Source organism: Piliocolobus tephrosceles, chromosome 13 (assembly GCF_002776525.5).
Source record: "Piliocolobus tephrosceles isolate RC106 chromosome 13, ASM277652v3, whole genome shotgun sequence".
NCBI classification, from domain to species: domain Eukaryota; kingdom Metazoa; phylum Chordata; class Mammalia; order Primates; family Cercopithecidae; genus Piliocolobus; species Piliocolobus tephrosceles.
In genome coordinates this window covers 84,672,583-84,689,524 of record NC_045446.1, presented here as the reverse complement: position 1 = coordinate 84,689,524, position 16,942 = coordinate 84,672,583, and the positions used below count along the sequence as shown (strand labels likewise).

Sequence of the window (16,942 nt, the reverse complement as noted above, 5' to 3'; positions counted from 1 at the left end):
TTGCCCCAAAGATAGAAGTTATGCTGGGGAAATCATTAAATCTGGTGGAAAAAGTTGTTTATGCTAGGACTGATCAGGGATAAAGAAATGTGTTGTCTACAATTATATTCTCTCCCTTCTTTTAACTTCTGCAACCCCTCCCACTGTCATTTTTGCAACTTGCTTTGAATAGATTCCTTTTTTCCCCCTTCTTTCTACCAAACCAGTCTTTGTAAGCAAAAAGAAAATTAGTAACAGATGCAAGCTTATTTTTAATGGTCTAAGACCAAATTTTCTGGACTTAAAACAAACACTTTGTCCCCTCAAAAGTTCTCTGAATCCATTAAGATACAGCTGTAGGCTCTCACTATAATTCATGAACTAAAAATAGTTTTGAAAACTAATTGTAAGAAACCACACCACAGAGTTACTCGTTGTATTCTGCATATTTTTAAATTTTTATCATCCAGAGAATAAAGTTTGATTTCACAGACATTTTGAGGAAGCTGGCTTGCTTTCTCCCCTTCCTTCCTTCCTTCCTTCCTTCCTTCCTTCCTTCCTTCCTTCCTCCCTCCCTCCCTCCCTCCCTTCCTCCCTCTCTTAATTAACTCTAAGCTCTATTCTGATCTCAAGAAAATAAATTTGGGCCAGGGGGTATCTGAAGAGGATATACTGGATTATCCAGCAAGGCCTTTTATTATAATTGGCTCTAGTTCAAAGATAGATGTAAAAACCAAAGGCACAGAATGTTAATTCCAGTAGTTGGAACTCACTTAAGAAGATCTTAATACTAATTAGTATTAAGTCATAGCACTGGGCTAAAAAATTTGCAACCAAGTAAGTCTTCTAGTATAAACATTTTCTGGTATAAAAACTTTGTTCATTTACCATCCAGGATCCTTGATCCTTCGCAGTGAAAAATCATGAAATCCTCGGTCAATCCCAGAGCCGACAGAATTGACCTTCTGGAAAAGGGGAAGGAAAAAATAAGAAAACGGAGGTCTTAATTCTAGTTGTGGTTTAGCCATTAAACACTTGCTCACTCTGGTTGCAGTTTCTTCTTTGCAAAATGTGAACGCTACATTAATGAGCTCTAAAATCACCAGGAGTTCAACATTGCCACCTCTCACATTCTAACATCTCTCCACTTGCCTGGTCCATAGGAGATGGCTTCCCCACAGCAGTTCAGTATGAGTTTGGGCTCCAGAATCGAATGACCTAGGTTCAAAATCTGTCTGCTTCTCTTATCAGCCTGTATGACCATGGACAAGTTACTTAATCTTCCTGGGCCTCAATTTCTCCATCTGTAAAATACCTGCAATACTTACCTCAAAGTATTTTGGAACAGTAAAAGAGACAATGTACCTGTGAGGGCTAGCAGAGTGCTTGGCTCACAGTAAGTGCTCAATTAGTGTTCAATTCGTGTTGGCAGCTGTTACCATTGTTAAATGACCACAACTCGGCTGGACTGAACCAGGTAGGACCTGAAGGATGGCAACTGGGGAGCAAACCTGCAACTCCACCTGAGGATACACTTGTAACCAGCAGCTCCATAGCCTCCAAAGGCACTGACACTTGTGGTGGCCATCAGGTGGCTGGTTACTGGGCTCTAGTTCTGAAGACACATGCATTACTGGTAACCACACTTGTAACCTTTAAGGTACTCTCCAAATCTGATATCCAGATCTGCAGACCTCATTTCACAGTAGGATGCTTATGGTGAGAATTTATGGAACCACTGGGAGAGGCACCCCTAAGACCTCAATATCCAGCTGAATAACTATCATGGCTAACCACAGGGCTAGTCCTGCCTAGCCCTTTCTCCATCATTAGCTAATTTTGAATCCTCACTGGGTAACTAAAATTTTTTACTGTATTTCAGTGTCTCAGTTTTCTCTGTTTTTCTAAAATGATAATAATTATGTTCCCCTGAGGTGGGATTAAGAGAGAAAATAACAATTATATCTTGATTTACACATTAAGGCAATTTACAAAGATCTAGGGAATACTTTTAAAGTTCTTTATTTTGCATCCTCCTTCAATATTTTCTCCTTTTGTTAGGGTTCGTTCTTCTCCCTTTTCCATGACTAGTTCCTGGAACTGAGGTCGGCAAAGTATGACCTGCAGGCCAAACCCAGCCCACAGCCTGTTTTGGTAAACAAGGTTTTTATTAGAACACGGCTACACCCATTTGTTTATGGATCATCTATGGTGGCTTTGGGGCTACAGGGACAGAGTTGAGTAGCTGTGGCTCTCAAAGCCTGAAATATTTACCAGATGGCCCTCAACAGAAAGAGTTTGCTGACTTGTGGCCTAAAATACAGTGAGTTGATAGTAGATAGCCTATATGACTGTTTGCTTGAATCAATGATAATGATCATTTCATTCGATGTTCAGCAAATATTTATTAAATGCCTCTAAGTGCCAGGCACAATGCCAGGTTCTGAACATACAGTGATTGGGACTCTAATGTGAAGACGACAGGCAGGGCCCTCCCCTTATGGTGTGTACAGTTTAGTGGGGGAAGATAGAAAAGGATTATCCAAACAATTAGTTATTTACAGTTGTGATGAGCGTTTACAGTGGAAAAAAGTACACAGTGCTGGGGGAGTATATAAAGGGAAGATCTAACTGTGTCTCAGGAACTCCTCCCTAAGCAACTGCCATTTAATTTAAGCTTAGGCCTGAACATGGGTTTCCTGGTTCTGAATTGTTAGGGAAAGCAAGGGTTCCCTGATGCCAGAAGAAATGCAAATGGATTTCAGTGTGTTTTCCAATTTGTGCTTACTCCATCCATCTATCTGGCTATGTAGTGCAAGGAATGCTGAAAAGTTTAAGACGCTTAATTTTTCAGCCTTATATATAACAGGAAAGCCAAGCAAATAAATAATTTTAAAACCAACAACGTGAAAATCATAACCCATGTTTAGTTGTTAAAGGCCAGACATCAACACATGACCAAGAGGCACTTCAATCAGCTCCATTCTTTAAGCATGGCAAATCAGAGCCTAATTTGAGCCTAAATTGAGTAACATTAATTTTCACACTTGGGCAGGAGATTTGATTGAACATAAACAGATACCCTGCAGGCTGTGCGCGCTTCTGGTTGTCATGTAGGTTTGAAGTTTCTCAGTGCTGCCTGTCAAGGTTGATCAAGTGGGCTTAAGCACTCACATGCTTTGCTTTCCAAAGTCAGTAAGGCTCAATAAACCACGCAGGCATTCTTTGGGAACACGTCCCACTCTCCTACCCTAAAAGTTGGCAGGTCCTTCTGGACAAGGTGCATGCCAAAATAGATGCAAGAAGGCAGGGAGAAGTGTTGCAGAATACATGTATTTTATAAACTCTGTTTCACATTTCCTATCACTAGTTAGTCCTCAGAGCTCTGGTGGCTAAATTGGGAGATTCATTCTTCTATTACTTTAAAGGAAATAGAGGTGCAGGCAGATTAACCATCTAACTTCAGGTCTCTGAGCCTGTTAGTAAGACACCAGGACTCAGGAGATGTGGCAGCTGATCCAAGACAATTTGCTGCAGCTTGGACCTACAAAACTTTGATTTTTAGAACTGCATAGTCCTACTATATGTAAGGGTCATCTCTCAGGAGAATCAGTTAAGACAACTTTCTTGATCAAAATGATGTCACCCTGGTAGGCTTCTTGGACAATCCTTCCCCTCTGCCCATGGTGCAGATCTGCAGTGTCCAGCATGGTCTATGGATTGGTTGGTTTGAGTACCTGGCCAGTGGTTACCAAAACCTTTATATGCCACACCAATTCTCACCTTCATCATACCCACAGCAGGGTAAATGAGAAGAAATTAAAGGAGTCAAAAATGGACTATACTAACATCACCTTTCTTGAGAAATACTATTGTTCTTAATAATGAAAGACTCCCATTATCTGGATATTCTTCTATTCTAAAAAAAAAAAAAAAAAAAGGAAGAAAGAATGCGGAAAAAGAAATTCAGCTATTTTCAAATTGCTTTTATTCGGACAGTAGTTTGTTTAATAATTTTGCCCTAATGTCTTGAAATAACAGAAGATTACCTGGGGTTTCTCTCAACATGACTGGAACATTGAGTTTAAAAGAATATTTTTATATTGACGCTGCATAAAGATAATTTCAAGCCTATTGTCACTAGGATTTTCCACTTTTATTCATTCTCTCAATAAACAATAATTGGATGCCAGGTACATGAAGATGCAAGGGGTTTTAGTGGGGGATGAATACTGGTAAAGAAAGTCTGCAGTTCTCCCATTTAGTAAAGTGTCACCCAAATAAATCATGACCTTACAGATTGCAGAATAAGTGCTGTAACAGGAGCTTCACCCCAAGGAGCCCAGAGTCAGGAGGAGCTGCAAGCACTAGTGCCGGTTGGCCCATGAGAGGCGGTAAATCAGTGTGTTGATGTGTGACATCTAGCCTTCCTTCCTAATGATGCTTGATAGAAACCCACAGCGTCTGATGTAATGAACCCTAATGAGGATTCAGAATAATCTCCTTATGCTCTATGTGGGTCAACAGAATAAATGTTTACGTCATTTTAATTTCTGATCTGTGGTTCACACAAGACCTTATAGAAATACAAAAACCAGGAGGGATTTTCTCTTAGGAAATTATTTTAGTCTCTTTTAGGTTCTATAAGAGACAGAAAATGAAAATAGCTAAAATAAGATTCAAGGGTAAGATGATGATTGCCAGCTACACTGAAAACAGCAAATTATTATTTTTAAAACAATATGGTCCAACACATTTTTTTTCTGTTAATTTTTAAACCCACAAGAATTTTAAGGGAAATCAAATGCATATAGTTCTGACTCATTTACACCCATGAGTCATCAATATGTTGTTTTAAACAAATCATTGAATGTCCAAGAAATCTCCTTGTTAAATGATGAGAGGCGCATCATTTAACAGCCAGAATCTTAACTTATACAAACTTGAGTTTAACCAGATATGTTGAACTTGCAGTGCCCAGCAAATCCCAAAGTGGTGGAGATAGGCTCTCGTGCTACCTTTAAACATGACTTGGGTTTATTCCAGAATAACGCAAACATGCCAGAGCTAATCAGGTCCCACTCAATTCAAGAATACGACAAAGCTCCAACATTATCTATTTAAAAACCCCAATAAAATGAAATTTCATTTCTACCAGTTCAGTTTCTTCACATCTAATGTTTTATTCTTGGCTTTCTGGCCTAGAGCTGATGGGAATTCTGCAGAGCTATCCATTTTCAGAAAGAAACAGTTTTAAAAAGTTTCCGTGACTGAGAAGACACAGCTAAGAATGGTAAGAGGTATTTCCAGGGGTTCTGCCTTTAGCAGACAGTAACCTGCCTCTGGTGTGCATGTGTGTATGTGACAAACGAATGGGAAAAATGAGAACCTTAGTTAAGTTGAGGCACAAAGAAGCCCGAGTTTCTCACAGCCAGACCAAACAGGAGTTGGCCTAGAGGCCCTGGTTTTCAGGAGCAATTTGGCTTTGACATCACCATTCTATAAGCTATAAAAACATTTGGAAAAACAAACAAGCAAGACCAGAAAATTCATAGACAAACAAAAAGTTGAATTCCTCCAAAGAGAATGTTACAATACCATGAGGTGACAGGGGAAAAACATTCCTCAAGGGCATCATGCTCCTAAGCACTTAATTCCTCAAGATTTTTGGTATAGACAAATCTCATGACTGGGGAGAACACAATGAGCCTGTTTCATGTCCACTTCAGTCTTTAGAATTAAGTAGTCATTACTCAGGCAGTCCACCAAGGCCTTCATAAAACTCCAACTTAAGAGCAGAGTTCAGTTTTTAGAAGAAAACTACCCTGAGCAGAGGGAAATGTTTAAATCTGGCCAGGAAGGACTTCTTCCCTCCATTAACTGGGAGATCTTTCAAGTCCCACCTGCTGCTTGAACTGCAAGAGTTGGTTGAGTGTTCTTAGACTTGGATGCCTAGCTTCTGTGTGAACACCTAGCAGAAAAGCTGAGCATGTTATTCTCTACTTCCCCCTTCCCTCTGATTCTCCCATTGCCAAGGTGGCTGGCAGGAGCTTCACAACCTAACTTTGACTTCTTGGTATGTATTACCCCGAGATATAACCTTTTTTTTTTTTTTTTTTGAGGCGGAGTCTTGCTCTGTCACCCAGGCTGGAGTGCAGTGGCGTGATCTCGGCTCACTCCAAGCTCCATTTCCTGGGTTCATGCCATTCTCCTGCCTCAGCCTCCTGAGTAGCTGGGACTACAGGTGCCCACCAGCACGCCTGGCTAATTTTCTGTATTTTTAGTAGACACAGGGTTTCATCGTGTTAGCCAGGATGGTCTCAATCTCCTGACCTCAAGATCCACCCGCCTCAGCCTCCCAAAGTGGTGGGATTACAGGCATCAGCCACCGCGCCCGGCCCGAGATGCAACGTTTATTGCAGTCTTGCCTTTCTTTTAACCAAGTGCTAGAATTCCAAAAAACTCACTTGAAAAGGATGGCTTCCCTTAAGTGGGCAATATTTATAATTGTAATCACTAGGGGTTTGAAATTTATTCTAACAATAGGGTTTCTGAACCAATACACAGATAATGGAACACATTAATAACTAGGAAGAGAGGCAGTAATTCATGCCTGCCATTCTGTACCCACATGCTAAATGAAAGCCTGCCAGAGAGCACCATCCAACCTTCTGCGGATCTTTGCACCTATTGTTATACCTGTTCACTGAGCTCTGGGATGCAAGGTGAGATGACGAACATGTTCAAACCTTTAGTCATTATCTAATCCCAACCTCCTCCTGCTGCATTTTATTGGTAAAGGGTGATCATCCATCCAGCTGCTCCAGTCACATCCCTTTCTCTCACTGCCATCATTCAACTGGTCAACCAAGTCCTACTAATTTATCATTTGTTTATCTGTCCCCTACTCTTCCTCGCTATTTCCACTGGCTTAGTTCATGACCTCTCCATATCCTCCCCAGATACTGTACTGAAATACTTGCTAACTAGTCTCCTTGCCTGTAGGATAGTCCCTCATGAATTTCTCCTCTGTTCTGCCTCCCAAGTTAGCTTCCTAAACATGTGCCTTGGAAACAATGAAATCATACTCATAATTTGAAGAAAACATTGGTGAATATTATTATAACCTGGGAGGGTAACAAGTATTTCTAAGCAGGACAGAAAACCTAGAAGGCATAAATATGGTCACTTAAAAACATCTTCTATAGAATAAAGATTAAAAACAACTGGAGAAAATATCTGTGACATATATATGTGGGGGACATGCTAATTTACTTAATAAAAGAATTTTTACAACTCACTAAGAAAACAACCTAACTATAAATTTGAAATAACATCTTGAGTCCATCCCTTGGCCACACTAGGAGAGGAAAAACTAATGTAAATAATTATAAAGCTGTGAAGGCACAAAGTGTCCTGCAAAGATTAGGTGTAAGAAAAATGGTTAGGTATCACCATTACCAAACCGCTTCAAATGCTCTGCCTGGATTCAATTACACTACATATCGACACTGCGATCCTTTAAGCAGTTGAAAAATGCCTCTGGTCTCTTGTTTTTGCCTTCAGAACACAGTGGAGCATATTTGTACAGAACAAATAATTCCCTGTCAAGCTGGAAGGGCCTCTTTGCTTGATAATTGATGTTTCAGCTTTGAGCCAGAAGGTTAAAGTCTTTCTGAAGAACATTTCTGAGTTCACGCAGCACTAAACCCTATTACTCCATTATTCCATACCAGCCTTGGCTGGGAGGTCAGAACAATGCCCATGAGGTGAAACTGACTGGCTTTTCCATTTTGACCTGAACTAAGTGATCAAATTATGTACCCCGACAAGAAGGCAAAGTATCCACAGAGTGCATAACACTGGCATTGCTGACATACCTGCCAAAGACACTAACTATACCTAGGCATGTGGTCATCCAGAAGGAACGTGTCATGATCCTAAACGCAAGTAGTAAAGACAATTCACCTTTCAAATGAAACCGAGGTGAGATCTATTGCACCCACGGGAAGAGATATAAGATAAATTTTGTTACAAAACCAAGTAATTCAAAGTGCTGATATAGCCTTTTATGTGAATCTGCAACATGGGCCAACCATCTGAGACCACAAAGGTATCCCAGGCAAAATCCCTACACAGTATTAGTGTCCATCTGCAAAAAACTGAATTTAAAAAATAGAGCTAGTATTAATGGCCAGAATGCAATCATGAATCAATCTGGGGGACACACAGGAGGTTAAACCTAACCAAACAGTATTGGAAATTAGAAAATTTAACCAATTATTTTCCAGTCTTTAAAATGTAGGGCTGCATTGAGGAACCCACACGTCAGAAGACCACTATCATAAGACAGACGGCTAGTGTCTGAATACATTACTTTTTGTTGTTCTAAATTGTCTTAACTTTGTGAGCACTTTCTCATAATCTTATCAAGAATTATGATATAGATATGAATTCAATTTTCAAAAAAAGACAGTTGGATTTTAAAATTTCTGGCTAGTGCAATGAATCTGTAGAAATTCAAACTTTGACCAGTGGTTTCTCAAAATCTATTTGATTCTATCATTTGCCTCTGCTAAAATTAATAAAATATTCTCCCAATAAATCAAGGCTTACAAAGCAACTGTTCATTATTCCTGGCTGAAATGGGCTCAGCAACTTCTGGAAATGAGTGTCATGCATGAAGATATATAATGCGATCACTCAGATGGCTTGCACACTGGCAAAGGGCAGCCAGTCTAGAACTCCACAACCTACATGAGGACAAAACCTCCCTAGAGAGAACCAAACCCCATCACTAGGCCACCTTCCGTTTTCTGAAGAAACAGGGTTGTAACTTATCTAAAGTAGTGAGTGCCAGGACATGCTGTGATGTTGCTATTGCTTGAAGGGTATTATAGAGAGACAGAGAGAAACTGTAGGTCAGAGGGACAGAATAAACATTACTAAAGCAACATAGAATGACCTCATCTTTGTCTCGGGTAGACCTAGGAGGGCCTCATGTGAGGCCAGTAGGTTGTATGCTAAATTAATAAACAAAAAGCCAACAGCACAAAACCCACTTGAAACTAATACGATTCTTCCCTCAGGCTCCCGTTTTTAAACAAACAAACAAACTTTGAGATAAATAAATAAGTGGAAACTCACTCTGGGAAGCATAATGCCCCTCTGCAGCTTTGTCTTCGTGCCCTTCGTATTCCCTGCTGGAGAGCTGCCTGTTGGCAGTCTCTAGTCGATCTATGAACAGAGAGGAAATGATTACAAAGAAATGTATATGGATTGAAGTCATCATCTAACCAAGAAATGAAATAGGTGCCAAGAGCTGGGGAGGAAGAGATGCTCAGGCAGGAGCTCAAAACTGAACAACTTGGGGACAGACAGTAACTATGTCCCAAAATATCAAAAGAAAAGGCTTCAGATGCCACACTGTGTCTTTATGCGATCTAAAGACAAATAACATGCACCAGCAGCATGCAGCTAGGGACAGGTGCTGAGAAAAACCACCTCACTGCCTTCAAGGCCAGCAAACCTGATTTGAAGTGTTCACAAAGACAGTCTCCTTGGCCTCAAACCCAGCCCTAGTCTAATCTTGATCATCAGCTATATATTTTAGCCAGTGACAGCTCTCTGTATCTCAGAATCAAATAAATAAAAATAACAAATACCAAAAAAAGTCAAAATGACCTAATGTACAAAGACTGTACACAGCAAATTCTATGTTTGCTCAAACCACTTGGTAAATCTTTCATTATTCAATAAATAATCCAACTCAACAAGTATTCACTGGATGCAGATGACACCCAACCCAAAAGAGTTTGTAGCAAGAAAAAAGGTGGGATCTAGCTACTGGGTACTACCAGGACATGGAGTGTTTTGACATATGAAGCAACTGAAAATGGCTTGGCTGAAGGTAAAGTAACATTTATAGGTTAACTCATTGTGCACATTGGAGACGGCCAAAATCCAACAGCAGGTGGCTCCTATCTTTCAGCGAGTTTATTGTCTACTTATTTCACAACTGTGGGGATTTTTTCCCCCAGAGGGAAAATATGTCTAGCTCTGTCTTCTATGGTCCACCTAGCAATAGTTAAGTGCTGCTTTTCAAAGCATGCTACCAAATGACAGACCCATGTGGAAAGGGTTGTGCGTTTAACATTGATCTTTTCAAACATTCAGATTCTCACAGCCATGAATCGCGGTTGAGTACTTTTAAAGCAAGAAGGAGCCACAAACAGAATCCTTTCCTTGCACAGACTCATGCATACAGGCTGTCACTTCCAAAGCTCGATGCTGCAATATACAACCCACAAGGCAGAAAAGAACAATTCTGCTTTTTGAGCACCTCCTCCCTTCCCCAGATGGTTGAAATATACAACAGGCAGACTAGCACCTGTGGCAAAGCATTCTGGCCCCGAAGTTGTGCTTTTAGCTACACAGGTAGTTTAGGTAGAGAGAACATGAATAAACATGCCTCGGAGGTCTCTGTTGAAATCATGAAGTCTTCTAATCTCGCCTTCCAATTTGTTTCTCATCGCCTTGTCCAGTGACTCTCGCTTGGTGGTAGACTTGACCAGACTTTCATAGGCTTCCGAAATTCTCTGAAGTTCTTTTTCAAACTAAAAGAAAGAACTGGCATTAAAGTGGTACCTTTGACATTCATGCTGGTGTCTTGGTAAAATGGATTCTTAGACATTGCAGTGTGAAGGCTGTATCTTCAATGTAGTCTTTCCGTATCTGAAGTTTCATGTGTACCAAACTGTATAATAGATTTCCCTCCCCCACCTGCTCTCTAAAGACTACATTAGGATCCTGTAAATTACAGGCTCACAAGTCTGGCCAAACTGTCTGATGTCACCTTGTAAAAGTCCCTCTGTACCAATATTAGAAAGGGGTAAATCAAAACATAACTTAAATCTCTTATACTTTTAATGGCAATTTATAGCTATTATGATTATTCCCAGTTAACCTCAGGAAAATATTAAAGCACAAAAAAACTAAAGGACTATAATTAGAACCTAAGTTCCAGACTCCAAGTACAGTGCACTTTCCAGAGACACTCCTATCTGTCCCCAAAGGAACATAAAATCCACTGGAGGAAAGGTTTCATTACCTAGTATTTTTATTCCTTTGTCTATGAAATTATCTATATGGCAGAGTACTCACGCCTGTAATCCCAGCACTTTGGGAGGCCTAGGTGGGTGGATCACCTGAGGTCAGGAGTTTGAGAACAGTCTGGCCAACATGGTGAAACCCCGCCTCTACTAAAAATACAAATAGTAGCCAGACATGGTGGTGGGTACCTGTAACCCCAGCTACTTTACTTGGGAGGCTGAGGTGGGAGCACCGCTTGAGCCTGGGAGGTGAAGGCTGCAGTGAGCAAGATCACGTCACTGCTCTCCAGCCTGGGCAACAGAGTGAGATTCCATCTCACAAAAAAAAAAAAAAAAAAGAAAGAAAAAAAAGGATTAATGGACATGTACCTAATCATAAACAAATATATCACAGAATCACAGAAAACCTCTTTATATTCAGGAATTGATAGCCAAGAAATTAAAACCATTTAAAAAAATATTTCACTAAATCAAAAACTAACTGGGGAAGCCTTTAATCTATGGCACATATAAATTGATAACAAGTAGCTCTATTCTAACAGGAGTTTGATATAACAGTGTGGTTTTGATGTCAATATCAATAAATCCCATTGGATTGTTATGTAACATAAATGCAAGAGAAAGGGTAAAGACCAGGTGAGGGTGCCTGCAAACATGGACGGATGCTTGATGAGATGCTGCTAAGGTCAGAATCAAAGGCAAAACTGATGGGGCTGAAAGCACTAGCGCCCTTCACTGGGTCCCAGATCAGAGCCATGTTTTCAGTGCTTCCATAGGGCAGCAATGGCACCAGGAGCCAGGGACCTTCTTTTCTGAGCCCCAACTGCCCAGATCAGAAAGTCCCTGCCAAGACTCCTATAAATAATATATATCCGAACAGATATTCATTATTTGCTTACATGTCAGGTGTTTTTCCAGATGCTAAGGATACAGAAATAAGGAAGGCAATTCCTGGTCTTTAGGAGCTAAGAGTCTTAAGTTGGCCTGTAAATATTTCAGAGAAATGGTAGTCCAGGGATGAGGGCAAGGTAGAAGTGGCAGGAGGTAGGGCCAAAAGAAAGGACTTTAAATTATGGGCAGGGGAGGCTTAGTGGGGGTGAGAGGTACTGGGGAAGGAAGATTCTAACTCTGATCTCATCCAAGTTCTCATAGAGACAACACTAACAGATGGGGTTGGAGGGTGGGGGTTTGTGGGAGAGGAGGTAGAAGAGATATCCAGGTAAAAAGCTAATGTTAATAGCTCAATGACAGATGACAAGGGCCTGAACTACAACACTAAAAGGGCAAATTCCAAAGACACTAATGAATAGAATCAGCAGGTTTTGGTGACTGGGTGCAGATAGTAAGGAAGAAAGCAAGCAAATACAACATAAACATTCACAGCTTAGAAGATGGGGTAAGGAGACTTAACCAAGATAAATGATTATAAGAGAAACAAGCTCACTAAAGAAAGAAAACCAGTCTGGGTTTGGAGATACCATGTTTGAGGAACCTGCTGCACATATTGGTGAAGATTTCCAGTTAGGAGGTGAACATACAAGTCTAAAAGCCAGGAGAGTGGCTGGGGTGACCTCAATGCACAGATGACATATGACATCAGAAAGCAGAGACCACTCAGGGAGATAAACAGAAAATCAGAGGGCCAAAGAAGCATTCATGCCAAAGGAGGGGAGGGGCACCAGGGAAAAAGACCAAACCCAGTGGAGCCATAGGAGCCTAGAAGCCAAAAACTTAAAGGAATGAGAGATACTGTGGTCAGCACCCTCAGAGGTTACAGAGGAGCCAGGATATGGCTGAGAAGAGGCCGATGAACAGGCTGGAGGGCATGAGGGCTTCTGCTTAGCGGCAGCCAACTAGAGCTGAGCTGAGAAAACCAAGGCTCCTTTTGGTACCTACTTATGTTCCCAAAGTCCTCCTTATACCAGAGTTGGTTCTTCCCTGGTTCCCTCATTTCAACAAGGCCTTTCTGATTCATCCACAGATATCATGAACTGCTAGCAATGCAGCAGCACAGAGGACAGTATGTCCTAAATCCTGTTCATAGCCTCACCATGAATTATGATCCTGTCTTCACATTTTATTTACCAAAGAGATGGCTCCCAGGCACACTCACACTTCTTTGCTGATTTTATCTATAAAAGGTGGCCTTTGCTTTCAGACAGCTGGGCATGTCACAGGAACAGTCCCATCAAGACCAAAGGGCATCTTCAAGTCACCAGGGAAGCTGAGAGTACCACACACTCTGAGGCATCCACCATGAGTGGTGTTCAGGCTTCCAGACCAGAACAACTAGCGATGCTTCCTTACCTACACCCACAGGGACCCTTCCCTTGGTCTGATTTTATAGTATTTTTTATCTGTTGTATTTCCCTCACTGGAATTCTAATCTGCATCTACACTTTGTGGCTCTGATTTGACTGCTAACTCCTTGAGGGTAGAATAGCTCTTACTGTCCTAGAACTATGCCTTGCCCATGACAAAATACTGAATGATTAATTAATCTTCAAATGTGTAACTTCTACAGACAGACTTGGACACTGAATCATGCATTCTTTCCTTTTACTCAAAGAACTTCCCTCTGCATACTGTCAAAGGAAACTTCAGGATCCCTACCACGATATAGTTTACTATCTCAAATCCTAAAACAATCAAGACCTGACATATGGTTATGTGCTTAGAAGGGACCTAGAGAAAAAAACAAGGGTCTTAGTTCAGAACAAGGTAATTCCTATGAGAACTGATAGCTGTAATGGTAGAGAAAGACTAATCTCCTTTAGTGCGTGCTATGGATATGGTTTGTCCCCACCAAAATGCATGTTGAAATTTGACCCCCAGTGTGGTGACATTGGGAGGTGGGGCCTAGTGGGAAGTGTTTGGGTCATGGGGGCGGGTCCCTCATGAATGGCTTAGTGCCTTTCTTGCAGTAGTGAGATTAGATTGAATTTTGCAGGAATAGATTAGTCCCCATGACAGCAGGTTGTTATGAGGAACGATGTGCTCTTCAAGTTTTGCCTCTTTATACATGTCTGCTTCCCCTTTGACCTTCTGTCATGTTGTGACACAGCATAAAAGCCTTCGCTGGAAGCTAAGAAGATACCAGCATCATGCTTTTCAAACTTCCTGGCCTGCAGAATCATGAGCTAAATAAACCACTCCTCTTTATAAATTACCCAGTCTCAGATACTCAGTTATAACAATACAAAAGGGAATAAAAAAGTATGGTTGCAGAGGACAGAGTTATGAGTAAATATAGGAAGTTAAATACATGCAGGGTTTTTTGTTTTTTGTTTTTTTGACAGTCTCACTCCATCACCTAGGCTGGAGTGCAGTGATACAATCTCGGCTCATTGCAAACTCCACCTCCTGGGTTCAAGTGATTCTCATGTCTCAGCCTTCAGGGCAGCTGGAATTACAGGGGGGCATCACCATGGTTGGCTAATTTTTGTATTTTCTTTTTTTTTAGTAGAGATGGGGTTTCACCATGTTAGCCAGGCTGGTCTCGAACTCCTGATCTCAAATGATACGCCTGCCTTGGACTCCCAAAGTGCTGGGATTACAGGCATGAGCCACTGCACCCAGCTGAGATGCAGATTTTGACTCAACATAAAGAAGTATTTCCTAAGTACATTTTCCAGAAGTGTAGTATACCCATTAGTGAGCTTCTCTTCTCTGGAAGCATTCAAGTAAAAGATGAACAACTCCTTTCAGAGAATGATGCAAGGATTATGAAGGAATGGGAAGTTGAAGTAGACTCATTTTAAGAATTTTAAGACTGAAGCTTTTTATTTCTGACTGTACACTCCTTCAGAGTAAAACCACACCTTCTTCTTTCTATTTCTCCATGTTCAGAACATCTTAAGCACCCTCTGATATTTGTTAAAGATACAGGAGGGTTAGATAGGCTGGTTTGACACAAAAACTATCCAGACCAGCTCAGACTCTGAGTACAGTGCAGGAGGGGAATCCTGGTTTACCTTCCCAGCTCTCATTCTCCTTTTTGGCTTAGGTGTCAGGGAGCTCTTAGGCCAGGCCGTAAGAATCCCTGCAATCACAGAAATACACTCGATGTCCCAGAGACAGAACTACAAGCAGAGCAGAAAATAAGCAAATGGACAGAGAAGGCCCTGAGAAAATCTCAGCCATTCCAAGCTCCAGATACTGGTTTTTTCCCTGAGCACCTTCACGTGCAACACTCAGGGATGCGCAGGACCAAAGAAAGACATGCTGTGCAAGCCACGGACTGCCCAATCAAAGCCACCTTTGTTTCACTCACAAAAGAGGGTCTTCGCTAAAGCAAGCCTGGGGTAACTTAATGCTTGGCCTTCTCCCATCAAATGCCTTGATGGCTTTCGAGGCCAACCCACTCAACAGCTCACAGTCCTGGTAGAGACTCCATCGTTAATTAAGTTTCAGAGAAACTGGGAGGCAAAAAATGCAAAAAACATAACCAAAAGGAAAGACTGAAAACAACAGCTCTTTCTGGGGGTCCTTGACCATCATTCCAACATTAACAGTGATAATCACTACCTTGTGCCTCTTTGGAAACAGGGTCTTCATATCTAGGCTGGGATTTGACAGTCTCTGAATTTAATCATTCTCTTCTGCTGTGTTCTGGCACAGTATGCATAGGCTAAACTCTGCAATTAAAAATTCATCTATTTTTAGTTCTGCCCTTACAATGCATCTCTGCAAGGGCCAAAACATTCTCAATGCTGCGAGGAACTCAGATGGGATCAAACTGTGGGCATAGCGGGGTCATATCCTACAACATCGTGCAGCAGTTTGACCCAAAACAGGGGTCACATCCATGCCAGGAGAACTGGCAGCTATCATCCCTGAGAAGCAAAGCTGTCACCTCATCTGACCACCCTTTCCCCAGACCTAAGGCTCAGGCAGCTGCTAAGAATGCTGAGTGACAAAGCTGGGGATGAGGGAGGATCTGGGACTAGGGTGACCTTAGGAATGCAAGGCCCAATACATCACGAAGTTCATGCAACTCTTGTGTCTCTTGATCCTCGTTGTCGAGAACAGCAATCCAACTTGTGATAAGCATGGCAAGTATCCATCAAAATCCAAGGTTTTGAATAGATAATTCCAGTTTTACATATGATAGATTAATGTAGTACAGTAAGTCCTCATGTAACATCATTGACAGGTTCTTGGAAACTGCAACTTTAAGTAAAATGACACATAGCAGGCCCCCAAATAACATCAGTGTTTTCAACTTCATTTCATTGTGATGTTGATGAGGAAAAAGTTGGCTTTGCTTAGAACTGTAGTTTCCAAGAACCTATTGATGTTATTAAGTGAGGACTTACTGTACTTGTAGAACAACTTATAACATTCAAGGGACTGAAAAAGTTTTGGGTTCACGAAGGGACACAGATATTGATTTGTCTCCTCTTCCAGAAGTCATCAAAATCCTTTTGGCCACAACTTTTAAGAACCCTTGGTGCAGGAATATTGAGACACTGGGAGATAAAACCATTTTAGTTTTCAAAATGGAAATGTGCATCAAAATCAAGAAAGAGATGTATGTTATAGGTCAATAAAAAGTACATGCTTAATACCAGCACTTTGGGAGGCTGAGGTGGGTGGATCACAAGGTCAGGAGATCAAGACCATCCTGGCCAACATGGTGAAACTCCATCTCTACTAAAATACAAAAAAAAAAAAAAAATTAGCCAGGCATGGTGGTACGCGCCTATAGTCCCAGCTACTCGGGAGGCTGAGGCAGGAGAATTGCTTGAACCCAGGAGGCAGAGATTGCAGTGAGCCGAGATCACGCCACTGCACTCCAGCCTGGCAACAGAGTGAGACTCCATCTCAAAAAAAAAAAAAAAAAAAAAAAA

General features: G+C 41.3%; 1 protein-coding gene across 2 annotated transcripts in view; it reads right to left on the bottom strand.

Moving 5' to 3' along the window:
- The window catches only part of AMOTL1 (angiomotin like 1), a 116,978-nt gene that overhangs the window by 42,291 nt on the left and 57,745 nt on the right, over positions 1 to 16,942 (bottom strand). For both annotated transcript variants that reach the window (XM_023225653.1, XM_023225652.2), the window contains 2 exons: positions 10,451 to 10,595; positions 9,127 to 9,216 (listed from right to left, as the gene is read on the bottom strand). In XM_023225653.1, coding sequence (XP_023081421.1) covers positions 9,127 to 9,216; positions 10,451 to 10,595 — 235 coding nt within the window. The remainder of the gene's footprint in view (positions 1 to 9,126; positions 9,217 to 10,450; positions 10,596 to 16,942) is intronic.